This window comes from Anoplopoma fimbria, chromosome 11 (genome assembly GCF_027596085.1).
Source record: "Anoplopoma fimbria isolate UVic2021 breed Golden Eagle Sablefish chromosome 11, Afim_UVic_2022, whole genome shotgun sequence".
Classification (NCBI taxonomy): Eukaryota; Metazoa; Chordata; class Actinopteri; order Perciformes; family Anoplopomatidae; genus Anoplopoma; species Anoplopoma fimbria.
In genome coordinates this window covers 8342868-8366272 of record NC_072459.1, presented here as the reverse complement: position 1 = coordinate 8366272, position 23405 = coordinate 8342868, and the positions used below count along the sequence as shown (strand labels likewise).

The window sequence follows — 23405 nt, the reverse complement described above, 5'->3', positions numbered from 1 at the left end:
CGTAACTAGCTCTCCTCCCGTCAGTTTGAACACAAATTGGTTGTTTACAAATGTAACATTATCAGAGATCAGAGACTCGAAAAGCTTATAAATCCAGATCGCAGTTTTTACATGTCGTCAGTAAATCTTTATTTCACACTGTGATGGTTAAACGTTAAACTTTGTCAATAATACGCAGTTCACACGCATGCCAAAAGACATATTGATAAATCACAACTTCATGAATGTGTTATTGAAAACATATATATATGTTAAATACTTGATGAACGCGAACAAACTCGTTCTTTTCATTTCATCTCATCAATTAAATAAACTGAATGTACGCCAGCCTTTAATATTAGATTCAAACTTAGACTAAAAAAAAGTAGACTAAAATAATCAGAACAATACCAATATTCAGACTAAAAGACTATTGAAGAAATCATTTTTTAAGTCATTAAAATAATCTTACATACTGTTGTGTAGTTAGATTTCTTGTCAATGCATCATATTAAGTTTGTAATATGTAAAATCTTAAAGTAACTAAAGCTGTCAGATTAATGTAGAGGAGTATTGGAGTTCAGTATTTGTGGAACGATATCCAAAATTTCCTCTGTAAAAACCTTTGGCTCTTATATGTCAACTAAATGGATTTTGAACCTGGCTTCATCCAAAGTTCAGATTTGTTTACTACACATTAGCAAATATTTATTAAGATAATGCCTCATTGCAAAATATCAAAGGATGTGCAAAAGTTCACAGTATTGATAATATTTTCAATGTACAGAGATAATATGAATCTGTGATTGTAGGTTTTATGTGTTGAAACTGGTTCATGAAACTCTGATATACATACGAAGTTCTCTGAATCAGCAGAAATTTAGTCTGAGTTGAATAATTAAAGCTCTTACAGAAAATGATATATAAGCAGATTGTATTATTGAATGAATTTTACATTTTTTATTTTATTGAATCACTTATTAGTTGTTACACTGTGTGTGGTTGAACCAAATAGTGTTATTTGTGGGTTCTTACAGGAAATTATAAGTAAGATGAACACATTTTATTTAATTTGAATTGTTTTATTGATTTTTTTTTTGTTGATGTTATTGAATTAGTTATTAGATGTTAAACTGTATGCGGGAGAACCGGATAACCCGGAGAAAACCCTGTGCCACCACAGTAGTCAACACACCATCTGAGAGAGGCTCATGTCCGGGGAATCGAACCCTCGCCTTCTAGCTGTGTGTGGACCACTGAGGTGGCCCTGAGAGCTGGAGTCCTGCCCCACATCCAGGAAGCGTCCTGCTCCACTGGTCTCTGTCCCTCTTTGATGAAGGACGGAGGTCAGTGGAGGACGCCTGGATGTGAGGCCGGACTGGAGCTCTGTGTTGAATTCATTTGAAGGAGAAAAGAAACCTCACGCATCTGTTTCTCCCTCAAGATGAAAACCACATGAAAGAGTTTTTTTTTCTTCAGAGAAGTTCATATTGAATGAATTTGGGAGAAACCGGAGCACCCGGAGTAAACCCTAACCGTAACCCTCACTTACGCCACACCGACCCTACTGCAGATGTTGGCGATGGCTCGGCCCACGGACGAGAAGAACCTGGAGATGCTGCTGCTCTTCTTTGTTGGTGCCGTCACATGGTCTTTGACGGCGGAGACGATGCAGCTCTCAAGTGCCTCTTCGCCTAATTTCAAGGAGAGCAGCACCATATCTGCACCGCCCCTCTTCTTGCACAGGTCCTTGAAGATAGTTTTGTCGAGGTTCTTGAAGGTTTCGTGAGTGACGTCAAAGTTGACGCCCTCGACTTCGGCCCACATCCTCTCAAACAGACGCTGAATGATGGCCACGGGTTCAGCAACGGTCGATCTGACTTTCGACTTCCTGAACGCCCGCGAGACCAGCTTCTCCACGAGGATCTCCACGGACATTTTGTTCTTCTCGTCCCGTGCCGTGTTGTCCTGTGCTGGTTCTGCAGGAGTCGCTGGAGCAATGTTCTCCTGGCGTTCAACGACCGTTGCCTGTGGCGGTGACTTGCTGTCCTTTAAAGCGCGTCTCATCCTTTTAGCGAGCCGGTCGGCCTGAGTGTTCTGCCACCACTCCAACAGTCCCAGGAAGTTCCACACTTTCTCCCATATCTCAGTGTACATGTCGTTATGTGACTGAAGAACGCTCACGGTCCCGTTAGACGCTCCTGGGACGATCTCGGGCGCCGTCTTTCCCGTCATGCGTCTGAAGAGGAAGTTACTCAGCTCCCGTGTGATGATCAGGGCTTTTTCTCTTGGGATCCTCTTGTACATCAACGCACAAACCTGGTTTCCTGCCTGGTCTTCCTCTGATGTCTTCAGAGTGGGGATGATGTTTTCTACATCTTCCAGCTTTAAGGGGACAATTTCTCTCTTGGAGTCCTGCTGGAATTTGTTCTTCAGTTGAACCAGCATGCGATTCAGCCACGTTTTTGCAAAGTGCTTTGCAAAGAACATCTTCACTTTGCTTCCTGTCTTTTTCTCAGCCGGCTCGCTCTCCTGTTCGGCATCTGTCTCCTCCATTTCCTCTGGTTCCTGAAAAAATCCGTCCTCGACGGTTATCTCCAGGGAGGATTGCAACCTCTCGTACTCGGAGTCTGACAGCTCATCCAAGAGAGGATACATGCTCTCACTCAGCAACTTCTGAATGATTTCCTGGGGAGATTGAGATCTTTCCGTCTCAGAGACATTGTCTGATCGGACCTTCTCCGGGTCTGAGAAACACTCAACATTGTCTGTGGTTTCTGGCGCCTCCAGGTCTTCAATGACCAAGTCTTGGGTCGGACTTCGTCTCTGCCTTTGTGGTCGAGGTGTGAACAACCTCTTCATCTTGGCGGTGAACGTCTTTGTCATGTTGAAGGCGTGACGAACCATTGTGTTGAGTCTGTTGGGGGGAGTGATGTGCTGTGAGACCCCAGACTCTTCAGGGTTGGAAAGGACAGAGGTGACACTGACTGCCACCTCTTTATTGATCAAGTCCCTCAGGCGCTCAGAGCTTTTGCACTCCACTCGGTCTGGGCAGTCCAGAACAGTTTTAAAACCCTCTGTGACTGTGTCGCCCAGACTGGCCTTGACGTCTTCTTCAGACACCACCATGTTTATGTTCCTTACAGCTGACAGTAAGGCTTTGGACAACGTGGTTATTATGTCCAAAAGCAGTTCTGCCATCAGAGCTTTGGTGGTGTCATCTGGGGTTCTGGACTTCAACAGTTTCCACTGTTCTGCTGTCATCCTGTTGAAAAAGGACTCGATCAGTGGGTGAATGGTGCCTCTTACCTCCATCATGTCCTCTGTCTGTGGTGTTGGTGAAGTCTTCATGGTGTTCGTTGCTGCCAATAATCCTAGCTGCTTTCTGCTCTGAGAACTTCTAGTCCGACTGTCCTCAAAGCCTGTTAGTTTAAAACTGACGAGAATTAGAAATGTTGGCTATGTATAGGCTTCAACAAGCATCCTTCTTCAAAGAATCAAAGCCGTGATGTCACACATTAAAGCCACCGGAACACAGCTGAAGCCAAACAAACTTCAGCAGCTAGGCAACCGTTGCTAGGCAAATCTCGGAAGAACAGATCCTTTGCTAAGCCCCTCCCCCCTTGGTTACTGTTGCTAAAGTTATGCTAAACTTTATATTTGTATACAGTACCATAAAAACAAAAATACCCTTAGATTCTGTTGGCTAGTTAGATTTCTTGACAATGCATGATTTTAAGTTTGTAATTTGTAAAATCTTAAAGTAACTAAAGCTGTCAGATAAATGTAGTAAATTGGAATTCAGTATTTTCTAATTTATGGAGTTGTATCAAAAATTCCTTCTGTAAAAACCTTTGACTTTCATGTCTAAACATGAAAGTCATATTTGATAATATATTTGATAAAATAATAACAATAATACTTCAATTTTATATAGCGCTTTCCTAGGTACTCAAAGATAAACAAATAATTTTATTAAAAGATAATAAAATAATGTGTGAACTTCACATTTGCAGAAAGTACAATAAAAGGTACCAAAAAGGTCAAAGAAAACTGTTCATTTTTCCATTTTAAAACCACTCATCGGCAATGTGATGATGATGATGATGATGATGATGATGATGATGATGATGATGATGATAATAATATGATAATAAATAATAATAATAATAATAATAATAATAATAATAATAATAATAATAATAATAATAGGCTGCACGGTGGTGTAGTGGTTAGCACTGTCGGCTCACAGCAAGAGGGGCCAGGGTTCAATTCCCGGGCTGAACAACCTTCTGTGTGGAGTTTGCATGTTCTCCCTGTGTCAGCGTGGGTTCTCTCCGGGTTCTCCGGCTTCCTCCCACAGTCCAAAGACATGCAGCTTAGGTGCATTGAAGACTCTAAATTGCCCGTAGGTGTGGATGTGAGTGTGAATGGTTGTTTGTCTCTATATGTCAGCCCTGCGACAGGCTGGCGACTTGTCCAGGGTGTACCCTGCCTTCGCCCATTGACAGCTGAGATCGGCTCCAGCACCCCTGCGACCCTTAACTGGATAAGCAGGTTATGGAAAATGGATGAATAATAATAATAATAATAATAATAATAATAATAATACACGTTTAAATAACAAGTATTATGATTCATTTTATTACTATTCTTATTAGCAGTAGTTATGAAGACTCAAAATTAGTTTTACATAAGCTAATAATAATTTAGCATCTGGAACAAACATCAAATTCCTTTTAAATTGAAAACCATCCATCCATCCATCCATCTTCCGTAACCGCTTATCCAGTTAAGGGTCGCGGGGGTGCTGGAGCTGATCTCAGCTGTCAATGGGCGAAGGCAGGGTACACCCTGGACAGGTGGCCAGTCTGCCGCAGGGCTGACATATATAGACAGACAACCACTCACGCTCACATTCACACCTACGGGCAATTTCAGAGTCATCAATTAACCTAAGCTGCATGTCTTTGGACTGTGGGAGGAAGCCGGAGAGAACCCACGCTGACACAGGGAGAACATGCAAACTCCACACAGAAGGTTGTCTGGCCCGAGAATTGAACCCGGGCCCCTCTTGCTGTGAGGCGACAGTGCTAACCACTACACCACTGTGCAGCCCCCACTTGAACATATATCTGATTCTGGTCGGAACCTTTGGTAAAACCTGTCCAACCCACGGGACTCTTAAGAGCGACGGACTTCCTTCTATCGCTTAATTTCATTAAATATATTTCAGACTTCATCAAAAACGACAGACTGTCTGTGTTAATTTAAATTTCAATAAGGACAAATAAATTAATATAAGTGTGATTAAAATATATATATCTGTCGTGTTTGATGTAAAATACCACTTCAGCGAGAAACAGGAAGGGAGAGCAACTAACCAATCAGCTCCACGGAAAATGTGTCATGCGCAGTAGTGGCTTTGGAGCTGGTAAACATGGCGGACCAAAACAAGAAGGACACCGAATTGAATTTCTTCAATGAAATATTAGCGTGCGTAGCTTTCACTCACATGTCATATTTGTGCATCTATCGACAGGGGAGCTGAATAGTTGTTTTTTTGTCATGTATTTACTGTTGTGTGAGTTTTTAAACAGACACGGTTGACGTCGCATAAAAAACGCCTACGGTAACTTTAGTTGCTACGTTTTATTTAATTATTTTTTGAAGTAACAATACTTTAACTAAGTAGTCTAATTTAATCGTGACACTTTCAATTTCTCCTACACTGCATTTCAGAGGCGCATATAGCACATAGAGATGTTTTACACACAAAACATATGAACAACTTACCAAATATGCAAAAAAAAAAAACTATGATTAGTCAAGTTATACATTTGTTGAATATGCAATTATCCGAAAGTATTTAGCGACTGTTTTAATAATAGCTAATGGTTTATGTGGGGTTTTTTTCATACAATAATACCCAATAGTTAATTGTTTCAGCTTCTCAAATGTGACTATTTGCAACTTTCCCTAGTCTTAAATTACAGGAAACTGAATCATTTTGTGAAGGAAAAAGGTGTTTTATCAAAGAAATAAACAGCAAACGAATCCATGATGAAAATAATAATTATTTACAACTTTAATGAGTAACAAATAAATATAATGGTATACATCTTTAAATAGATAAGTACAATGCAGTACTTTAACTTGTAACAGAATAGTTTAACAGCTTGGTATTGATAGTTTTACTAAAAAAGGGGTCTAAATACTTCCTCCATGATTGTTTTTAAATAAATGTAAAATGACTGGGCGAGTCATGAACATATGACTCATGATGGCACTGCAAGTACACAATACTGCTATTATATGCAGCTGTACTTCATAAATAATACAACACCAAGCTGCCCCGGCAGTATTGCGCGCAACAATACATTTATATGCTGTTTCCTGTATTTATAATCGAGCCACTAACACATTAGGATGCATTTCTTTATTGTGGTTCCCATAATAATGTTAAATTAAGTGCAGGTAATTGTATTCAGTTTCTCTGCTTAAAATCACATGGAGTTCCCTTGATAGTCTTCGTTATGACAGATAAGTAGGTATTTTGATCTTTAATAGAAAGATATATTTACTCTGAGCTTGTGTCCTTTTTAAGATGTCAAACAATTCAAAGTCTGTAAACTGCTCACCTTGAATCCTTAATGTTACAAATAACAAACCAGAAATATTGGTGCAGTTATGGACTCAAAAAGTTTACATCTACATTAAAGGGATTGTTTAGTAGTGTGTTTGTATGAGGTTCTTCTCCATAGTCAGTGTTTTACTACAGTAGATGGAGTTTTGAGAAACAGATAGAAGTACCAGCAACTAACTGATAGAGGCAGCGGTAGACCAGCGATTCCCCATGCTCTGTAATGCAAAATTACTGTTTTTGTCTATGGAGTCTGGTGTCCTTAAAAAAGAGCTTGCAAAACATTTGAATTCAAGTTACGTAAGTTAAGTTTAAGACTTTTGTCAACTAGATATAAGAATCAATATCAGTTTAAGTTTAAGCTATATTTAAAACATTTTCACTTGAACTTCTTAGAAGGATGACTGCATTAACTCCAAGAAGTTCAATTTAAAACAATCTTTTTATCCAGATCTTTAAGTGTATATATTTATGTCTCGCCTTTATCTCCTGATTAAATGATCAAAGGTCCTGAAGCTGAACATTGTTTTCTGTCTTTAAATTCCAGTCCATCTGAACTGTTTGCAGCTCGGTCCAGGAGTCACAAGATCCCAGTCCGAGGACAGAAGGACTTCTTCCCCGATGACTCGGACGAGCAAAGACAGCGGCTTGAGCAGAGTCTGAACGAGCACTGGAGCCTCGTGTCAGAGGAGCGAGTGGAGAAGCTGTGAGTAGACGGAAATCCGTCCGTCCAGGAGTAACATCCACGAGTCCTGTTGTCAAGTCATTTTAAAAAGTTTGCCATGTAGGAAACAAGCTTAGGTTTTTTTTTTAATTCCTTGATTGCATCGACAAATGAGGGGTTTTGAAAGCCGTCGCTTGCAGCTGCATTGGAACACAATGATGCAGCAACTTTGGTATAAAAAAAACAAACGTGAATAAATGAGTCAAGCAACTTTCTGTTATGTTTTAATCCATTCAAATAAATGGAAAATATATATATATATTAAATCTCTTTATTTTTTGCAATTGCAACAACACAGAAACTTGTTCTTGTGGTTGAATTATTGAAAGCACTAACTCATGAAGCCTAACCATCAGCACATTTCCTTCTTTACTCTAAGTTTAAAATTCTAAAGCATACTTTTTCCAAATAACTGCACGTGGTTATATACATAAGACACATCGTTCAAAACTAAAACACTGTTTGATACTCTTCTAAAGAAGTAAAAATTAGAATACACACATTTGATTTGTGTTCATAGTCATAACGATATATCATTTCAACAAACCCTACTTTCAGAAATTGTGTTTTAGCAATTGCAAAAAAACTAACAATGATTCACCAACATGAGAAAGATCCTGTCTGCTTTTGTTTCACTGTAGAGGAAACCTGGTGAAGGCCACATGGATTCCAAGCGAGCAGATTGTCGAGCTTCAGTCTCCAGCTGTGAGTTCAATGAGTGAAACAAACAATACAATACACACACAATTGTTTAACTTTTTTTGATTTTATACACTGATATCCACATAGATACTGGAAGCGTTATCTGAAAGGAAAAATGTTATTGGAACATATTTAATCTTTCGACAAATTAGGACTTAGATAAGTTCCTCTTCAACTGAATTCAGTGCATTTTTGCTTTTCCTGTCTGCTCTCTACAACGAGTAATATACAGTTTATACTCTTTTACTCTTTAAGGAAAGTTTTTCACAGGCAGTGAAGTGAAGTTGAAACATCTCAATCGCCCCCTGTTGGCTGCCTGTTAGCTTAGGAAGCCTTTTATTTGAAATGCAGCGGAGCATTTAAATGTCAATATCACAGTCGATCGTGTTCATTGAATTGTGGGAAGCTGAAATAATTTTAACAAGATTAATATCTGATCTGTTAGCCTTAAAACACTCTGGGATAATTTATAAACCCTTTAAAACCCCCAAACCCGCTGGCGGGATGGAAAAGCATGTTTACTTTAAACAATCGACAAAACTACTATTTTATGACAGCCAGAAGCTGAAAAAAAATCATAATGTTCTCATTTTCATCTTTCTGAATGTCCTTGAACACATCATGTGTGACGAATGCGTCTGTCAGTAAAACTACGCTTAAAACGTTATATTCTACATGTCTAATATAAAATCTTGCCCCTATTTAACAGTTTGCCTGAACCAGATTCTGTAAAAATCATTAAATTCTGAGCTCCTCAGTGCAACTTTGATTGAATCATCTGAGACTAACAGTCATGTGACAACAATTCAGTGGAACTTTGTCTGAGCTGTGAATAGTTCAATACAAACAGCACGCAGAACCTCCATTTTTTTCCAACATTGGTAACACTTGGAAACATGTTTGATATATAGAATCCATCTTTTCCCAATTTTTGTAAAATAAATTATCAAAGAAATTCAACTTGCGATTTATGGCATTGTAGCTGTTATTCTGCACCAAAAACATGTTTGAGTTCTCTCTACTTCTAGTCATGATTGTTCTGTTTCCATAGAGGAGCAGGACTTTTTTTATATTACACTGAAAATTAAAGCCACAGATGGAAAAATGTAACTGGACCAAAAAGCCCCAAAACTGCTTGTGGTGTGGAGGGTCAAATTATTAAACTGTGTCTTAAAAACTCTTAATGTTTTTTTAAAAAGGGCAAGTTCTGGCAGACGATGGGCTTTTCTGCCAACGGCAAGCAGCTCCTCCTCCCTGAAGAGGCTCTTTATCTGATGGAGTGTGTAAGTAGCAGATAAAAACCTGATTACCAGGCTGTTTAAACATCATCCTATGTGTTATTCACCAATATTTATACAGCATGTGTGATCCATTAAATACTGATTGATGACCTCTGCGAACAGGGAAACCTGCAGGTGTTTCATCAGGACCTGCCGCTGTCCATCCAGGACGGGTACGAGAAGTTTCTGTCCTCCAGCACAGTGAGCCTCCTGCAGTTTCAGGTAGGTGTAAATGTCCAGCAGATAAACCAGTTCAGATGTGCAGTTGTCCTTCAGATTAACAATTATGTTTCATTACAAAGGTGTTTGGACATTTGAAGAGGCTCGGCTACGTGGTGCACAGGTTCGATCCCAGGTAACAGAATCTTAACGCCCCAATCGGACGGGATTGGGATTAAAGTAGGCTTTGGAAATAAAAGATAATAGACCCCTTTTCCGTCAGTAAATATGAGATTTTTTGGGCGGAGTGTAGGTGGAGGCAAAATAATCATCTGAACAAGTTAGTTAACATCGGCTAGCAAATTTTGTTGGCTTGTTTTATATTTAAATGGCTGAAGAAAGTACGAGTTTCTCTCAATATGTACAGTCACTCACTCTCCCAAAATGGTAGTGTTACTTGAGAAAGTTAACATTAACCAACGGGACCATATTAGAAAGCATGGAACAGGTGCTGCTTGAAGCTGCTAACTGAGTCAAATTTAACAACCTAACGCTTCATCCACACACTCATTTTCTGTGTAATTTAAGCATAAAAGCTTGGAAGTAGCAAGGTAGCTCGTTACATAGCCAGCTGATAAATAATTGTGTTTAATGGAAGCATGGAGGAATAAGCACGCTAGCTAATAGCCCACCGTCCGCTAGTAAGCATGCTAATTGCACCATGCTTTCATGCTACACTGGTTACAGAAAATATAGCGTGCATCTCTTAATCTTGCTAATAGTTTAGCCTGTTAGCAACACTCCTCATCATCTCTTGTAATTTAGTCTGTTAGCATTTCCTTACTTAGTGTGGAGAAATCCTGTCCGATTGGATCTTTGGTATTTTGCTCGATGTTTGCAGTGAAAGTCCGCAAGTCAGCATATCGTGTGTGTATGTGTGTGTGTTGCAGTTCACAGCCGTCATCCTATGCGCGGCAGCTGAACCTGCCTCAGTCACGTGACAGAGCGGGGAAACATCTGAAGAGGAAGCGCAGTGCCAGTCCCACCACGACATCCAGGTAAACACAGGCCCGGTACAAAATCTCTTCCTGCCTCCCTACCTCTTATTTTTGTATTTATCAATAAAGGCCTATCTTATCTAATCTTAATTAAAATTCTCAGTGTGAAATAGATTTTTGTTGAAAAGAAGAAACGGTAGAACTATTATTTTCCAGTATATAACAAATTATTATTATTATTATTATTTTGTTCATGCAATTAAAGGAGAACTTCAAGGATTTAGTACTTTAATTCCATACATTAGTTCGTCCCAAAAATCAATCCTAAAAAATTCTGCAAAATCTTGCAACTCCCAAAAATACAACAATTTATAAATTCTCCCCGCCTGGTAGATGTCCACGTCTTTCAAACGCCACACAAAGTGATCTTCATGTGGCAAAGAAAAATGAAAAATCATCCAAGGAGACATCTCCAAATATCTCTTTGTCTGAGCATCGGTCGAAAGATATTCAGTTGTTAATCAAGTTATTGATTACTCGACTAAACTATTCAGAAAATGAGAGACCTAAAACTGTACACTGTATAATCCACCAACAATGGACCTAAATTAATGATCTATTATAAAGATTTTATAAAGATTAGTCAGCTCTACAACCCAACTGAGCTTTATTTATTTACATAGCAACTTTTATACAAACGTGCAGCCCAAAGTTCTTCACAAAGCAAGATTAAAACAACACAGACAAAAACAAAAATAGACAATAATAGATAGAGAGACAAGAAAATAAAATGCTGAAAAAGTAAAGTCAATAAATGATCCACTTTTTTTGTTTTAGTTTAAGATTCTAGTTTACTTATAGACGTTTTAGGTAATCGGGTAAAACAGGAATTACACAATTTAAACAGCTATAAAATAAAAGCGTAAATTAGCATTTTTCTGATTTAAAACAAGGTCTAACTGTTTGCTAAGACCCTTAAGCATTGAGTGCAGTTTTTCCTCGTTGAGTTTTGAAAAGTTTTCACCCATCCTTTACACAATGTTTTCTCTTGCTGTAGTCACACTGAAACACAAGAAGAATCCAAAACTGACAGAATTAAGGAGGATAAACACAGCCATGAAGGTGAGAATAATAAAAAACCTCCAGAGTCACACCTGGCGACGTCTCCACAGACCTCAGGCACGCAGGATGCCGCTCCAAGTTCAGCAGAAGGAGGCGGAGGCGGGACCTGGTGGATGAAGGAGGTTCTTGAGGACCAATCGGATCACAAACCAGCCTCTGGTTCCTCGCACCGGGACTTCAGCTCCATCCTTTTCCCCGACCTGGGCTCCAGGGAGAACCTCCCTAGCTGCCTGGCCTCCCCGGACCCCTCTCTGCTCCCGGGGTCTTTGGCTGTCGGAGTCTGTGACGTGGCCCACTGGAGGAGGAGAATAAACCTGAGGGAGGTGAAGATGTCCCCGAAGGAGCAGCAGAGGGAAGAGGACAGACGGAGGCGTCGGTGGGACATCAACAAGGACAAAGAGGTTTGTAGCGTGTGTGACTTCAAAATCTGGAAAATGATTGTATTTTATTCTGCCAGAAGGGTAGACACAGAACCACACTGCATGTTTAAACATCAGGTGTTAAAAAATAGTTCTAAATTAAAACTATCTGTCTGTCTGTCTGTCTGTCTGTCTGTCTGTCTGTCTGTCTGTCTGTCTGTCTGTCTGATTGCTGGTAGTTAGCTGCTAACTGGCTATCTATTTCTCTGGTTATTAGTAGCTACTAGCTGCTGGCTGGATATCTATTTGTCTGGTTTTATTTTCCAGAGGGGGGGATCACATTTTGAGTTTTCTCTTCCAGGTTCGGCGGTGCAGAAACTGGGCTGAGTATCAGGAGCTCCTGGCGAGGCGTCAGGGGAGGCGTGAAGGCCGACCAGCACACCTGTGGAACAGCGAAGTCACTCCTTTACACGACCCAAGACAACCAATCCCCACCGGTGAGATCACATGGACCTAGTCTATAAAATAAACTTTAAATATATATTCTGTATTTTAATCTACATCGAGTAGTTGTTTCTTATTCAAATCAGTGATTTCTGTTTTTTTTTTTTATTCCAGAGCAGCTGCTGGATAAAATCAGTGTGATTGAATCTACACATTTACTCGAGGGAGCGTCCAGGTATTACTTGTTTCTATTTCATGTAATAATCTTGCTATTAAAGTGGAAATGATTTATCAGATACCAGTTCAATCAGAAGACAATTAAGCTACATTTCCACTAACTGTTCCAGCAGATTATTTTAAAGGAACTTAAAGGTTCCTTCAGCCCATCGTGGTCTGCATTTCATAGCAATCAACACGATAAATCATGGTTTTATCTCACTGTGACAACATTTACTGCTGCACAGTATTTACTGCTGCATGTTGGATGTAATGAAATGCAGAGGAGACCTTCAGTCTCCACAATAAATCATCTGTTTAATAGTTTATTTGTGCGTTAGAGCGTAACCGCCGTGAAACAATCAGCTCAATCTCACTCTCTTTTTCTCTGTCTTTTTTTAAAATGAGTCGGGAGCAAAGGCTAACTTTACTTTTAATGTTATAAAACAAAAATAAATGCTCTCTCCTCGTCCTGAATTTAATTCACAAAGGTCTGAATTATTTTTTCCTTGCCTGCTGTAAGCCCCTCACATGAATTTGAACTTTTTTTATGCTCTTTTCAAAGACACAAGACTTACACTGCAGAGCATTGGAGGCAGCAGTAGATCAACAACTCCTGTGGTCTGAGAGCTTAAATTAGGGTTTTTTTTCAATGTAGTCTGGTGTTTCTTTAAGAGAGCATAGATAACAGCAGTTCCAATGAAAATATTCTAAATAAAGCGTACACTTAAACTGATATTGTCTAAAATACGTCCACAGCAGAACGTTGATTTGCTCCCGTGCTGGTTCTCCTGTCTGTTTTTACAAACTCCATCTACTACAGTAAAACACTGACTATGGAGAAGAAACTCATTCAAACACACTTCTAAACATCACTACCGTCCCTTTAAATATGTGACCTTGTAGTTCATTGATCAGGAACATCAACTCGGATTCACCTGTGATTATGTCACCTGCAATTTATGATCTTTGATTTACAAACACATACAGACTTTGAGACAAAAGAGCCAGAGTGTTTGTCGCTGCATCATTGTACAGCGAGGTCGACCTTTTGTACTCGTATGGAGCTCGCATCATTTACGGGACGACCTTTGTTCTTTGTCCGCTCAGGTTAAAAGGCTCTGATGAGTGGAGGATCTGTTTCAATGTTTACCAGGCTGATTCAGTGGCTGATTTCAAGAAGAGCAACCCGGGGAAACCTTACTCCCGGATGTGTGTGTGCAGGTAGGAAATCACACAAACCGCCCGCGTGCATGTTTAGTCAAGATCAGCTAACAAGAAAAACAACAGACATGTCACCCAGATTAAATAATCATCATCACAGTGGTTGCAGCTGAATGGACTTTTTGTGTCATGTTATCCTTTTACAATTTTTGATTAATCATTTAGTTCTTAAATTGCATATATGCTCATTTGCTACTTCCCAGAATTCAATGTGCTTGTTTTGTCCAATACTCAAACAAAAATATGAGAATGATGCTAATCAGAAAGGGGGAAAAAAACACATTTAAAAGCTGCTATCCATTTCATTTTCTGTTTAATGACTGATTCATTTGTTGCAGATTGTGGCGTTGAGTTTGGGACAGATTAATTAGATTTTCTCCCCGTTGTGTCTCAGTTTCGACAGCCCGGTGCCCGACCTGCGAGCCTTAAAGCAGCTGGCCTTTCAGAGCGGAGACGTCTCGGTGGTCTTTGCTGTCGTGGATCACGGAGACATCTCCTTCTACACCTTCAAAGACTTCCAGCTGCCCACAGATGTTTACCCCTGAGACCCCACTGCTATTTAACGCCACTGCAAAAACATGGGCCAACAAGTATCCGGGACTTTTTCGGGGTTGGCTGGACATAAAAAATAAAAAATAACCTTATTCTTTGCCTCAAATAAGGGACTTTGCATTGCGTCATTTTGTTATTTTGATTCTGTTAAAAGTACCATCACTTTGCTAAGCATCGCTAGCTTTATCATCCTTTACTTGCCAAAAGAACTGTATTTTAAGCTTTATTAAGTTTGATAGAGTTTTCAGGTGAGAAAGTAAACATTAAGACTTCCCAATATGTGAGTTTTTAAAAATAACAAGTTTTTTCAAGTTAATGGCAACGTTTTTTGGAGCTGATGAGAAGCTGCTGGCCGTGTGAGACCGGGCAGTCTGTCGGTGTAAAAAAAGCACATAAGACAGTGTTTCTGTAATTATTCTCACTGCAAGAAGGGAAGACAAGGTCCACACTGCATGTTTAACCATGGGTATTAAAGAAATAATAGAAATGAAAACAAGAACACTTTTTAAAGAGACACTCCCAGATTCAGTTACACTCCTAGACACTCGCGTATTTGAACTCACAATCATTCCTTAAATACAAATAAAATGTGTATTCTTAAATTGAAGAATCGTTACAATTCACATTTTCTTGGGGGTAATTCAGTGACATTTTTGAGGACAGTTTAAAAACCTGGGAAACGACTATTTTTCCTTTTTTACAGGGGTTTAAATGTGTATAAACTGCTTGTATTCTGGAGTTATTGTGTCTTCATGCACACAGTTATTATTTATCTAACGCACTGGTTTCTGAGGGTCTCATCTCCCACTAGGGCTGGCCAAAGCTTCACAAGGGGACCATTCATTTCTTTGAAAATAACTAAAAGAAATTGTTATGTTAAAAGTTTGGATTGCTACTTAAGACTTAAACAGGATAAAGACCAAGCGCCCGGATAAACTAAACACTGAATTTGTCCAAGAAAAAAAGCCTATTGAAGAAGTTTATGATTGAGTGCCATTAAAAAATTGTGGTGAATCAGGGTTAATTAAACATAACTCTTAAAGTCATCTTTTCTGAGGCTTTTCACCAACATCATCAGCTGCTCTACTAATAAAGAACGATTAAGTAAGTGGGCCTTGAGTTCAGAATGAATTATCAAACTACTATTCATTAACTTTAACACTAAAGTGAAAATGTGACATTTGCAACGAGATTGAAAAGTCCATTCAGCAGTTGGTAAAACAACAAACCGCAAGGTCCATTGGCAGGTGTTCTGGAGCTTTCTATCACATCTCATGATCTTCCACAGCACATGAAGTTTGCCCCCAATGTCACGGGATTGTAGAAATGTCTCGTTCTTTTTGGGATCTGGAGAAAGTCAGAAGAGTTTTTAAAAGTATTGAAATGTGCATCTCAGATGTTGCTGTTACACTTCTTTCTATTTGCAGAATATTTTTTCATTTTCTAAATAAAAACATGGAATCATTTCTCTTCTCCTGCCTGTGTTTTTTTTGTTTGTTCTTGACCACATAAGCGTCGAGAACATTGTGAACACTGAAACCCATATCCTTTTGTCACTGAGATCTGCTGCTGTTGACTTTTCTCTTCAGCTGCAGGTCGACAACGGACCGCATTGACAATGTAATTAATTACATTTATTGATGGCTCTTCTGCTATCAGCTGTCGTATTGTTCTTCTGTTTATGCAACGCGGCTTCGCAGCTTAAAAAGGGTTTTGCTCAGATTGAGATGAAGCCAAAAACAGTCATGTCGGCTCTGAGGACTCTAGCCATTCTTGCTTTAATTGGTGAGTTATTAAAGTTAAAATTATTGGTTTTGATGAGATCAACTGATTTGATAAAAGTCTCTAAATTAATTTTTTTATGTCTCCTTCCCACCAGGTGTTTGCAGCTGTCAGACCTCAGACTGCTCATACCTCGGTGTTCTGACACACCTGAACCTGACGACAACAAATAATGTCCTGTCGATCATGAGACCCGTGAAGAACTGGACGACAGCCACCCTCGTTCAGATGGACATGTTACTGTATGGTATTTTACAAGTGGTGAGTGTCTTTTTTTAGTATTTACTGAGCTTTCAGAGTGCATCATGAATTGATATGTTATTTAAAGGGTCAGTTCAACCAAAAGTCATTTAAAAATAAAAACATTTTCAACATTTTGGTGTGTTTTAATACGGCCAATTTTCCTTTTAAGACATTGGTGCAAATACATTTATTTACTTAATAGGTGCTTTCTTTATTTAAGTATTTTATTATATCTTTTTTTATTTCATTATCTTATTATAATAACATTTTCTAAATTAATTTTCATGACAACAACAACTTGAATAAGCTCCACCTGCAGCTTAACTTAAATTAAATAAATAATATGTCAAGTGTTTGTTACGGACCCCCTGTAGTCTAGAAAGTATATTTATTTAATTCATCATTCATGAATTCATCTCTCAGGACTGTATTTTAAGTTTTAAGTACATTTAACTGCTGATGCTTCTCTTATTGACTTAGAATTTTAGGGATTGTTATTTTTAGTTAAGTTAACAGTCTGCACCAAACTGTTGACATGAATAGATACCACCAGATTTAAAATGTGTGTATTGATCCTCTCAAATAAACAAGTTGTTGTTATTTTGTTGTTGATGCCCTTTAAACACTTAACACAGTACTGCTGGTTGTCTGCAGGATGAGAAGTTTCAAACCATCACGAGTCACATCTGGATACAAATGGTGAGAATTATGTAAAGCTCAGCTGCCAAAAGAATTGAAATGCATTTTTTAAACCTCAGTGATGTTTGACTGAGTTAACTGTCTTTCAATATCATTTTTTCCCCCCCCAGCGTTGGACAAATGAATTCCTCACCTGGAATCCATCAGCCTTCTGTGGGATCAACAGTATGACCATCCCGAGGTCGAGACTGTGGATCCCAGATGTAAACATCCACGAGGAGTATGAACTGTTTATTACAGTTTGTGGTTCTGATTCAAATGAGAGATTCATGAAGGAGGCCAGGAAAATCATTCATTAAACTCTTTATTGAGTTTAATGAACTGAACCATCACCGATATATATTATATTTGTTCCAAAGGTGAAAATCTGAACTTTATTTTCTTGTAAAGAAACATGATAAAATTCAATGTTTCTCACCAAATTTTTATTCTTAAAGTCATAAATCCATAAAGCCTAAATCTTCTACCTCATTGAACATATTCTTTAAATTTGAAAAGAGAAATCTGAATATATAATTTCTTTTAAATAAGAATATAATAAATAATAGAAATAAGAATATCATTTAAAAAAATGAAATACAATTAAAATAAAAATAATGAAATAAGAATATATAAACAAATAGATATAGAATATCATTTAAATAATCAAACAAGATTTTAATACAAATTAAATAAGAATATAATAAAAAATTGAAATAAGAATACAACATCATTTAAAAAATGAAATAGGAATATAATAATAATAAAATAATTTGGAATAATTTTAAAAATGAAATAAGATATAATAAAAAATAGAAATAACAATATATTTATATATAAATAAAAAAGAATAAGATTATAATTGAAAATAATCAAATAAGATTATAATAAAAAATGAAATAAGAATATAATAAAAAATTGAACACGAAAAGAACAAAAGGGGACAAAAATGGCCACTTAAAGTGACATTCTTATATCATACAAATTGTTAAAATATTATTTCAGGAGAGAAAAGAACTAACATTTCTACACACTTTAAGTGTTAAATTCATTCATTATAAAGCTGTGATTTGTTTCCATCTCTGTGTTGACAAAACCTTTCTGCTTTGACCTGTTTTATTAATGAAGATAAACAAAGAACCTCTTGTCCCTCCACATATAAACCATCTCTATCCTTTTCCAGTGCCTCTGATACTGGGACCATCCAAAACAGCCCAGTCGTCACTTTGTCCTTCAAAGGTGTGGTGCTGGTAAACACCCGTCAGCGTCTCACCTCCACCTGTCTGCTCAACCTCATCCTGTTCCCCTTCGACACGCAGCTTTGTAACTTCACATTCACATCCATGAACTCAGGTGGTAAATCATTAACTCCAAGGCTCACCTCTTTAATTATTTAACATATCTGATGTAATGATTTGATATTTATATTCTTCACCCAGCAGATACAATAAAACTTGGAACAGTCTACAACGACACCCAGCTGACTGAAGTGTCTGAGCAGATCATGGTGACACGGGGAGAATGGCAACTCGTCAGCTTGGAGATTTTAGAGTATAGTGTCGCCAGAGAAAGTGGAAGTCGAAGCAAACTTGTGTACACTGTAAGAAAATATTTGTATTTAAATTGGATAATATTTCTTATTCATGAAAAAAATAAATAAAAATTCCTTTTTCAGGTCAAAATCGCCAGGAAGCCGATGCTTTACGTGATAATCTTCATCGTGCCCTTGTTCTATTTCCTGTTGCTGGATCTGGCCTCCTTCTTCATCAACGAGGCCCGAGGGGAAAAGCTAAGCTTCAAAGTGACGATTCTCCTCTCCATCTCCGTCCTGCTGCTGATCCTTAAGGACATGCTGCCCTCCACTGAAGACAGTCTGCCGATGATTGGTGAGCGTAGACCTAAAACATGAGATTTAACTGTGATAAAGGGTTCATGGTCCTGCTGAAGCCCTGAGAGGAAAGTGGGAAAAACAAGATATAAAGACTGATATAAATATTTTGTTTCTCACATGTTCATGACTTAATAGTTGTAAGGAAAGGTTTGTGTCAGGATCATTTTTCTAACTTACTTTTCCCCCCCACTTGTTTTTGTCGTTTTGGCCACTAGAGGCGGAAGTGCTCAACTACCTCATGTTCTAAGCAAATAAGTGACGTAGTTGTTGTGACGTCACTCATTGGTTTGTAGACTGATGTTATGAGACTGTAAGGTCTATTTGACTCTGAATGGACCATAATTTATGAAATGAACATCATGCTGTACTGAAGAAGACTTGAAACTAGAGATTGAGACCATAAACTCATGTTTACAATGTTTACTGAGGGAATAAATCAAGAGAGAAGTAGAGTCATTTTCTCATAGACTTCTATACAACCAGAGGAGTCGCCCCCTGATGGACATTAGAGAGAATGCCGCTTTAAGACACTTTGGCGGCTTCACTTTTCTTCCAGGTGAGTATTTTGTAAATAAGATACAATTGCAACCCACAACAAATGTGATAATGTTTGCCAATTTTGACAATTGTGAAACGATAACCTGACTGGGACCAGGTTTGTTTGGAGGAATCTGTTTTTCTTGGTATGTTTTTGGTCAGACTTATCAAAACCTGCAAGTGAGTTTGATTTTCTGACGTCATTTTCTGCCTGTTTTCCTTAGAAAGTCCAGCATCACGTGTCATTTTCCGTTTCTTACATATAGTCTTTTCAAAATAAATTTCCGTCTCAACAGGAAAATAATTAGTTAGGTTCAGGAAAATATCGTGAAATACTCTGTTAGGTTTAAGAAAAGATCATGGTTTGGGTTAAAATAACTACAGAAATGGAGCTACTTTAGTACGGCAGTTACATCACAAATAAATCAACGTAGACGTCCTGTTTCCAACAGGGGGCACATGTATTGTTTTTTAGGGATATCTACGAATTACACATTAATTTTCATTGGTATAGTTAAGAACTCCGTATGAGACCAGCCTGTTCTCAAGGCCTACACCCAGGAGAGAAAAAATATTAGATCAGACCAGAGTTGTTTTTTTTCTCACGTGGATTTCCGTAGAATCCTCGTTACTGATGTCAACAACATCCTACTGACCATAAAAGTCTCTGCTCCTTTTATTCTAAAGCCATGTACTGCATTGGGATCTTCGCCCTGGTGGGGCTCAGCGTCCTGGAGGCCATGCTGGTCGGCTTCCTGTTCGACCTCGACGGTTGTAGTTGTAAGAACGGTCAGACTGCTGATGATGCCCAAGTGGACATTCAGCTGGAAGTCAACTATCACAAAGGTACGTTTTTCTGCCAACAAAAGATAATCATGTTTCTGTTATTTTGTTGTCTGACTGAAAAGCAACACATTCAAATCAATACTGGAATCAATTGGAAGACATAAGCAGCATCTATCAAATGCAGGTTTAGAGTTTGTGTTGATCGAATTTAAGACATTTTCTTCATGGAGATAAACTGAAGTTGAAATGTTTGACTAAATGTGTTCAAGAGAACAACATCTCTGAGTATCTGAACGATGATGTTTGTGGTAAATAGTTAAGGAATCAAAATGAAAGAAAAACCAACAGCAACAATAGTTAGACTTCACCAGTATCCCCAGAATAATATCCCTTTTGATTATTATTGTTTTAGCCTTTGAGCTGGGTGTCATTAATACTTTTTTAAAACTATTGGCAACAAGATAACTGAGTTTTTTTTATATACTTTTCTTTGAGTTTGGCAGCTTCCTACTAAACTCTTTTCAATTTGATGAAACAAACCAAATTTCTCAAAAATAAAACATCTTGTAAACAAAAGCAGACATATAAAAACTTAGCAGCAACACTTGTGGTGGAAATTTCCAATACAATTTACTATACTAATACCCAATTTGTACTAGTACTATCTATGTCCCGAGATGAGTCCCAATGAGCGTTGAAATAATGATCAAATGACAAATGAAATGTCCTTGCGGTATTTTATTTCTTTGCATGAAAGAGCCAGAAGTTTACAGAGTCACCGGGAGCCTGCAAAGTACTGAACTCCCGAGTCAGGGTGCTCACCCCTCTATATATGGGAGCCGGGGTGGCCAGGCTCAGTTCTGAGTAATGTGTCATGGAGGGGGTATGAAGAACAAAAGGGGTGAACAAAGAAAAGGAAGTAAAACAAAGGAGAGGAAGAAGATCAAAAGGTGGATATGAGTCTCAGGTAGGGAGGAAGGTCAAAGGTGTGAGAGGGCCAAAAGGTGGGGGCATGAATGACAAAGAGGTGAAGGGACATAAGGGGGGGGGGGGGGGGGGGGGTAACATCTCCACACAGTGTAACTTAACATACAGAGAGACGAGGTTCTCGACCTTTAGAGTACACATCATAGATACATTTATTGATCATGAAGAATGGAAGATAAGATAAGAGATACTCCTTTATTAGTCCCACAGTGGGGACATTTTTCCCCAAAAGATGTGGCCTCAACAGTCATGTATTCTGTTATATATCACACACTGACATTGTAAGAAAATATTACATTACATTACATTACATTACAGTCATTTAGCAGACGCTTTTATCCAAAGCGACTTACAATCAGTAGTATATTACATATCATTACACATCATTCACCCATTCACACACTGATGACAGGCTACCATGCAAGGTGCCACCATCAGACTCTAACTAACATTCATGCAACATCCAGTCCACACCGATGGCAAGCCTTCGGGAGCAACTTGGGGTTAAGTGTCTTGCCCAAGGACACATCGACTGCCGAAGCCGGGTATCGAACCACCGACCCTCTGATTGGAGAACTACCTTGCTCTCCAGCCACACAATTGTCATCCCAAAACAGATGCATCAATGATCCTACATGCACATATTAGACCTTGGAACACAACTTGCTTTTTTCCTCTTTAGCATACCAGCTCATATCTCTCCCCTCCCTCACACAGGGACTGATGGAGCAGAAGAGACTCCAGAGAAGAGCTCCCTCCCTCCATATCGACCTGATGACTGCGACCTTCTGGAACTGATCCTGAAGGAAGTGAAGACAGCTCGACAGGAAGTCGGAGCTCCACGGGACAAAGACCAGGGACGGCCTGGACGCTACAGAAGACTGGCTGAAATCATTGACTCTGTGTTCTTTGTCCTCTACTTTCTCACTGTTCTTTTTTTCATGACGTACATGAATGTTAAGTGGATTGTACAGATATGTTAAACACGGTTAGATGATGTGGGTGCATGCTCTTAAATCGGACTAAATATCACTGTTTTCTAACAGCTAAACGATTGTTTCTTCTTCATTTTCTATCCTTTAATCATTCTTATAGATTTTTTTAGAACAGGGATCTCAATGATCTTTTCAGACATGAACTCACAACCTGAATTTATTTATTTACCAGATTATGAAAATGATTGTACGTACAGTATGTTACGGAATGGTTCAATTGGGTGTTTTCTATTTCCATTTGTATATGTTACACGAGATAAAAATAAGAAATCAAAAAATGAGAGGGAAGGGTTATGTAATGGAACAGAAATGTACTGTGTCTCATTGATTAACACATCAAATATTGTAATTTTTTACTTTTACAATGTTGTTTTATTCCAGTCCTACACAGAAAATGTTCCTTTGGTTAAACTAGAAAGTATAATCAGTAAAAATGTAGTTAGAATATTCAAACTGTGACTATTATATATTCTATCATTAGATTATTATTTTTCATGCATCCATGTAAAAATTGAATTTTACTGTTGTAATTGGTTTATTATGGATTAATCTGCTCATTATTTTCTCCATTAATCGACTGATGATTTGTTTGTAAAAATAGAGAAAGATAGTGATAGTCAAAAACCTAAATAATTATTACTAATACATTTAATTTATCAACATTATTTAATCTGTAACAATCAAATGTTTTTACACAAAAAATTACAAACAAATTATATTTTCAAAATAGTTGTCAATCAAATTTCTGTTAATCAATTAACTGTTTCAGCCGTCCTTGTTTGGTATTCTAAGCTCTTAATTTGTTTTGCATGCTTAATTTACTGTTTGGTTAATTTGCAAAATCACTTAAGCTGTCAGATAAATGTAGTAAAAATATATAAATATTAAATAAATAATAGATAATGTATTTAAAATAAGAAGAATAAAATATGAAATAACAATACAATAACAGATACAGGTGTGCAGGTCATATGACATGTACATGTGACATAACGGTTATGGGGTTGTTCGTTTGGTCGACATGGACAGCACGGAGGGGCGGGGTTTAGCTGATTTAACCAAAGTGCAGTCACATAATGCTGCGTAGCTCTGAACTGATTTACT

The 23405-nt window shown here is 38.2% G+C and overlaps 2 protein-coding genes across 2 annotated transcripts; both read left to right on the top strand.

Annotated features, from left to right (window-relative positions):
- The first annotated feature begins 3199 nt into the window (after positions 1-3199).
- tsen54 (TSEN54 tRNA splicing endonuclease subunit) lies at positions 3200-15849 on the top strand. Its single transcript, XM_054607724.1, has 13 exons — positions 3200-3270; positions 5336-5475; positions 7170-7328; positions 7988-8051; positions 9248-9331; positions 9452-9550; positions 9631-9683; positions 10438-10545; positions 11543-12008; positions 12328-12463; positions 12585-12645; positions 13737-13850; positions 14245-15849. The coding sequence occupies exons 2-13, from the start codon at positions 5420-5422 to the stop codon at positions 14393-14395; spliced, it is 1551 nt and encodes a 516-aa protein (XP_054463699.1). The 5' UTR covers positions 3200-3270; positions 5336-5419; the 3' UTR covers positions 14396-15849.
- Positions 15850-16147: 298 nt separating this feature from the next.
- LOC129098285 (5-hydroxytryptamine receptor 3A-like) lies at positions 16148-22289 on the top strand. Its single transcript, XM_054607273.1, has 9 exons — positions 16148-16187; positions 16282-16445; positions 17082-17126; positions 17237-17346; positions 18289-18461; positions 18545-18705; positions 18781-18991; positions 20221-20379; positions 22024-22289. The coding sequence occupies exons 1-9, from the start codon at positions 16148-16150 to the stop codon at positions 22287-22289; spliced, it is 1329 nt and encodes a 442-aa protein (XP_054463248.1).
- Positions 22290-23405: the final 1116 nt, after the last annotated feature.